Source organism: Grammomys surdaster, unplaced genomic scaffold (genome assembly GCF_004785775.1).
Source record: "Grammomys surdaster isolate TR1022 unplaced genomic scaffold, NIH_TR_1.0 174, whole genome shotgun sequence".
Taxonomy (NCBI): Eukaryota; Metazoa; Chordata; class Mammalia; order Rodentia; family Muridae; genus Grammomys; species Grammomys surdaster.
The window spans coordinates 3,746,496-3,753,072 of record NW_021604622.1 but is presented as its reverse complement, the minus strand read 5'-3'; the positions used below and the strand labels follow the sequence as shown (position 1 = coordinate 3,753,072).

At 39.5% G+C, this 6,577-nt stretch overlaps 1 protein-coding gene across 1 annotated transcript in view; it reads left to right on the top strand.

Annotated features, from left to right (window-relative positions):
• Positions 1–6,577, top strand: part of Wdr70 (WD repeat domain 70) — a 186,478-nt gene that overhangs the window by 74,634 nt on the left and 105,267 nt on the right. Inside the window, exon 9 of the mRNA XM_028767600.1 lies at positions 3,352–3,428. Within this exon, the coding sequence (XP_028623433.1) occupies positions 3,352–3,428 (77 nt within the window). The remainder of the gene's footprint in view (positions 1–3,351; positions 3,429–6,577) is intronic.

Below are 6,577 nucleotides of genomic sequence, written 5' to 3'. Positions count from 1 at the left end.
GAGAGGAGAGGAGAGGAGAGGAGAGGAGAGGAGAGGAGAGGAGAGGAGAGGAGAGGAGAGGAGAGGAGAGGAGGAGTCTTGGTTTAAATTACTAGAGCTTTGCCACAAAAGTGATTCATCTCTCCCTATTTTGCCCTCAGCTTCCCACCTAGAACACAGCACCCTTGTCCAAGTTAGGAGAGGAATGCTTTTTCATGCTGGCTAATCTAATCAGTTATGGTGGTCACAGAGTCTAATACTGGATATACAGAAGTTAAAAATCACCAGTATTAGTTTTAAGATTAGTATTCCATACCATTCTGCTTTCTTCTCTTGTCTGTTACTTGGATAGCTGCTTCCTATGATCAGGTAAAGAATAGGATAGCATGTGTGTTCTACCTGAATGGGAATGGAGCTAAGTGTCTCTAATATGTTGTAGCCCTTTGATCAACTGAGCAGCTGGGGCTTCAGTACCGTTCTTCACTTGATTTGTGTATAATAAGAATGTTGGTAGGGAACTAGAAGGAATGGGGATGGATTTGATCAAAATATATCATTGCACGTATGAATTCTAAAACAATAAAAAACCAAATAGTTCTTAGATACATTACATATCTGGTAAGTTTCTCATTCATTTAATTTATGATTTATGGTTTCAGTTATTTCAATTATTTCTTTGGCATGTATTGTCTGAACTTCTAGTAACTACCAGGGAAGAAATAAATGGAAGTGCAGTGATATGCAACTTGTGGAAATGTTAGGAGTTGGGAAAAAATTAAAATACACAGTGCCTCTCCATGTTGCCCAGTTTTTAAGCCATGAAAGGGTACTTATGAAGATGGAATTAATTATTCACGTTTTTAAGTGAATTTAATATGCAAAGGATATGGCAAAAGCAAATACTAGAAGGGCTGTGTGCAATAGTTGATGCTAGTGCAGAGCAATGGCCCGGTGCTGTATGCTGCAGATGAGAATCCCTCTCCTCCCCTGATTTTCTCACGTCCTTCCCACTTGCATACCTTCCCAACCTGTATGGTCTGTCTTTCTCAGAAAACGAACAAACAAACAAAAGAAACAAGAAAAAAAAGCAAAAACAAACAATAAAACAAACACGTAGAAAACCCCCTGAGTCTGTTTTGTGTTGACCTATTAGTAATGGGCATGAGGCCTGCCCTAGAGTGTGGTTGATATACCCAGTTCTCTCCATTGGAGAAAACTGATTTTCCCTTTCTCAGCGGGTATCAATTGCACGTAGCTTCTTGGTTATAGTAGGACTTTGTGTCCCCTTTGCCTTTTGGTGCTGGGATTTTGTCTGGTTTGACCCTGTACGGGACGATACTCACAGTCTTTGTGAGTTTATATGTGTACCAATCCTGCTGTGTCTGGAAGACAGCGTTGCCTTGGAGACCACCACTTCTGGCTCTCATGGTCTGTCTTCTCTTCTACATAGACCCCTGAGCCTTGAATGGAGGGGCTTGATAAAGATATCCCATGCAGGGCTGACTTCTCCAAAGCACACTGTTCGGTTGAGGATCTCTGTGATAACTACCATCTGCTGCAACAAGATGCTTCTCTGACTAGGGGTGAGCAGTGCAGTGATCTGAGTTCAGCCTGGTGTCAGGTTATGTGTTACGATGGTCATCAAATAGCACTTTGTCTACATGCACCGTATTAGCAATGTGAACTTTGATTACTTGTGTAAGATGGTGTGTATCAGGTTTTTCTACTATAAAATTTTCCTTCTTTGTAATTATTGAGTAATTTGCAGAGAGAGTGTGTGGTCCTGGTCCTGTAAATACCATGTTTACTTTCAAGTTTTCCTCTACTAGTTTGTTTCATTTATTGATGATTCTTGCCTTAAAAATTATTTCTGTGATGATTGAAAAATAATTTTATATTTATCAATTAATATCATTATAAGAAGATGCACAAGACAGATCTCTCTCTCTCTCTCTCTCTCTCTCTCTCTCTCTCTCTCTCTCTCTCTCTCTCTCTCTCTCAAGTGTAGACTTGAACTGGTAACTTTCTTTGCTTTATTCTGAGAGCTGGGATTAGAGGTGTGTACACCACAGCTGAGACTTCAAATAATGGGCTCATTGCATTAATATGCACTCAGAGGTTCTTATTGTTGCCAGCGGTTTACAGTACCTGACTAGCATTGTTTGTTTTGCTATTGTAACTTTCCCAGAAGTTGAAGCGCCCCCCTCCCCCCCAGCTTGTCCTTTAGCCCTGTACCTGCCGCATCAGCTTTGCACAGCTGTCTTTTTGGCACAGTGAGATGTTTCAGGTTCCTCTTTTCCTTTTCCAGTGCTGTGGTCAGTCATTTCACTAGGAAGCTCTGGTTCTTTTAATTGGAAATTCATTGTTACAGTTCAGGGTCTCTTTGCTGGACTCGCTGTAGTTTCTAGATACTAAGCATATGGACTGGGAGAGTGGCATGTCCATATACACACAAACACTTCTATTTTTTGTATCTTCATATTAGTTTAAAACACTATGAAGTTCATTATGATCCTTTTCTTTCCCATTTTTGTAGCTATTTTCTTCAAGAGTGAGAAACCTGATTCACATCAGCCTTAGCATAATTATTCACGAGATTAATTCTTCATTGTATTGAAAGCAGTTTAGAATTGTTAATGCATGCCACTGCAAAGAGAAAACAAATGTATTAATTAGAATTCAATACTATTTTTGTCCTAAGCTGAGAGTATTTTCTACTTTCTATAGACTACTGTAATTAATTACCACAAATATTGTGGTTTTAAACATGATTGATTCCTTCATAATTCTTGAGGTCAGAAATGAGAAAGTGCAGGTATAGCAGGATTCTACTCTCCCTACAGTGGCTGTAAGGGGAGACGCCTTCCTTGCTCCATTCTCCTGAGGTGATTCTAGCTGTCCTTGACTTGTGACTAGAAAACTCTATAGTGTCAACTTCATGTAGCTTTCTCTTTGTATCCTCTACTCTGTTCTTGTAGAAGAATATTCACCAATTGTGTGTATATTAGATATACACACTTAGATAACTTATCTAGAGATTTAAAAAAATTTTTTATGAGCACTATAGTAATATAATTTTCATCTTGCTCTCCCTTCTTCCAATTCCTCAAGTGTCCTTTCCACTTTCTCAAATTCATGACTCTACCCTCTTTATTAAGAACCTGTGACAGGTAAGCACTGCTCTTTTCCAGACTGGTCAGAGACTGGGAAACAAGTGAAATCTTGCATGTGTGTGAGACAAAGTTGGCACAACCAAGTACTACTTTATAAGTAAGGTAGTCTATTTCAAGGGTGCCTAAAGGTTTTATACTCTTAAATGTGTGGTGCGAGTGTGCTTTACCTTTTAACACCCTCTCCTCTTTCTTCTTTAAGGGCCATACAGCAATGCTTCATACTGGCTCATGGCATCCGAAAATAAAAGGTGAATTTATGACTTGCTCAAATGATGCGTGAGTATTGTTGGTACTTTTTTGAATGCTTCAGTAGATGTTAGTATCTCTTCACAGCTGTATCATGGCAACCCTAGTAAAGTAAGAGGTAGAATAGTAGGGATTTTAGTGTTTATGTGTTCCTATTCTTGACTTTGCTTAGACTTCTGTCTGCAGTGTAGTTTAGTTAAACAAATATGGATGCTATGGAAATGCAAGGTTTTGTAAATTCCAATAGAGTTTATCATGGGACTCACTGGATTAGACTGATGCTAGTAGAGGACCTGGATGTCTTTGCAAGAGTGACTAGAATCTCTGTAGTGAAGACTGACGCCATCCGAAATGACACTGGGTCACCCACCGTACAAGCCGGCTGCTCTTCAGCCAGAGTTCTCTTGGGGATCACTAACTTAGAGGCACTGACTCTGTTATCCATATCCGTTACCACTTCCTAGAGTGGTCTGTCAGTAATAAATTCACATGAATTGCAATTTGATTGACCCTTTTCTTGGCCTTTGACTTAGACTAGTAGGTAGTTCTGAGCTGAGGTGTGTAGCATTATACTCTGCTCTGAGGCTCCACCATTCTGGGCCTTGCGTTCCTTTGGAAGTAAGTACTACAAGATGAAAGTACAGGGATGCTCAAAGATAAGCAGTGTAGTTTTATGTGTGGTGATTATTGTTGGATAAAGTTAAACTAGAGGAAATGAAGGGTAGAGAGGGCTGGTGAGGTGGCTTAGTGCAGACAGGTACCTAACAAGCCAAGCTTGATCTGTGGGCCCCACATAGTGAGAGAATAGACTGCAAGTGTTCTAGGACTCCCACGGGGATACTTTGGCATGTATGTGTCCATGTGCACACACACATGTAAAACAGAGAACATAGAAGGATTTACCACACATAAAGCAGTTATCATTGTTGTTGTTCTCTTCCTCCTCCTCCTCCTCCTCCTCCTCCTCCTCTTTAAGGTTAAGCCTAGGGCTAGGCAAGCATTCTACCATTGACATACAGCCTGACCCCAAGAAAGTCTCCTCTTAGTTGAGCCGTTGATCATAGAGGATCATACGGAGGAGGGTGCTACAAGGGAAGGCTCGTTCCTGGCCAAAGTGACCCTGTGTTTAGAAACCCCGAGATGAGAAGACAATAGAGCATGCTTGAGGGGAAGAAGATAACTTAATGTAGGTTGGGAGGAAAGATGAGAATGATAGGAAATAAATTTGAGAAGGAAGGCAAGAGCCAGTCAAATAAGTATTTTAAGACAAGTGTAAAGGATCAGGATATTGATACAGTGAAAAACCAAGGAATTGAACAGAGCCAAATTTAATACTAATATTTTCAAGTGAGGTGAGCATTCACTGGGAATGTACACTGAGTTAGTCTGAGCAGTGTACTTTATGATGTTACGCTTTCTAAAAGCAGGTAGACAGTAATGTGATTATGTATCTCAAATGATCAAGCTGATTATGACTTTACCAACAGTATTTATTTCTAAATGCCTGAGCCAGGATTTGAACCCATTGTGAGTGATTACTCACACAAAGTGATGGTAATCAATTTACAGATTCAGATACAAGATACAAGTCCCTTTACACAAGAATGCATATAAGACATCATTTCATAAAGAACACTGGAATGTTTTTCTTCTTGGAAGGACAAATTCCCTTTGCTTTGAAGTTTCCTAGGACTTCATTGTGATGTGATACTTTTACTATATTACCTGAATGTGAAGATGGTCATGAAAGGTCACTTATAGTTAAAGAGGGCCATTAACTCTCTGTGCAGTTCTAATTGGCTTTTGAGGCATGGAGACATTCTGGCTGTGCAGGTGGAATTTTCTTGATGATCTACTTTTATGTGGGTGTGTAGCCACCTACCGAACCACAAACCCACCAGGGATTGTATCCTTGAAGAAAACAGTCTTTCTCTCTTAGTAACTAAATAAAAGTTTTTATAAAGTAACATTTAAAAGGTGATCTCTGAGCCTTAAATGTGACATTGATAGCATCCTCCTTTTCCCAAGGTTCAAGTATCACCATTTTTTTTTAAAATTTATTTTAAGAAAATACCATTCTATGGAAACTTACGTCTTATTTATGATTTCACTTTGAATAAGTGAAAGGTGTATTTTTCCTTCTTGTATTATTTCTATCTGGTTTGAAGTTACTATTATGACTCACCTTTTCTATTTGGTTTTTCTTTTTTAAAAGTGTGTGTGTTGAGTAGAGTTATGTGCATGTGTGTGTAGATGGCCTTGGAGGCCAGAGCATTAGATCCCCTTAGACCAGCCACTTGATGTGGCTAGGAACTGAACTCATATCCTCTGGAAGAGCAGTAAGGGCTCTTAGCTCTGAGTCATCTCTCCAGCCCCCTGTTTTGGAGATTTTAATAAGGTATTTAGGGTTTAAGCAAAGATATATGAACAGGTTCCACCACAGATAGCCTGTTTTGCTTGATCCTCATTTTTGTTTTATGCTGTTTCTTGGCTCATTTTGAACAATTCATTCAGACATAGTTTCTATAAAAAGAACATGGTATAGGTAGCCATTGACCTCAGCTGCCTTTCTTGTTAATGTGCTGTGCACTAAGTGCTAAACACACCCAGGAGTGTTGCTAACCTGTGGCTTCACAGCAGTGTTGGAGTAGAGGGTAGAATTCTGACAGCTGTATTCATGTAGAATTCAGCCAGTTATTCGTGGGAGGAACAAAACTGTGAATTAACTTTGATATAATAGGAGAGAGATTGATGTTTGTCAGCACTGGTTCCGTGAAGGCTAAGGTGGCACTTACAGTTTTGTTCTGGCCCAATTTCTACCAGATTAAATTGAAGACCTCTGAATGTGTCTCACAGATACTCGTGTTCTCTCATTTCTACTCCGTAAGATTCAGTATGAAACAGAGACCAAGGTTAATCTGATCCAGGCATGAGATGGCAAAAGGAAGAAGGGACAATAGCAGTCTTTTCTATTTTGTCAACCTTGCTAGAGTGGAGTGCACAAGAAAGCAGCATTTAATAATTTTATTTTTTTTGTGAAAGTAAATGGTAATGAAAACCGGATGACATTGAAGATGAAAATGCTTATGAGAAGGAATTCAGTTTTACTTGTGGGATGATAAAATATGGGGAGCCATTTTGTAATTTGTAGTAGCTTTGACCCAGGGTAAGAGTATGAC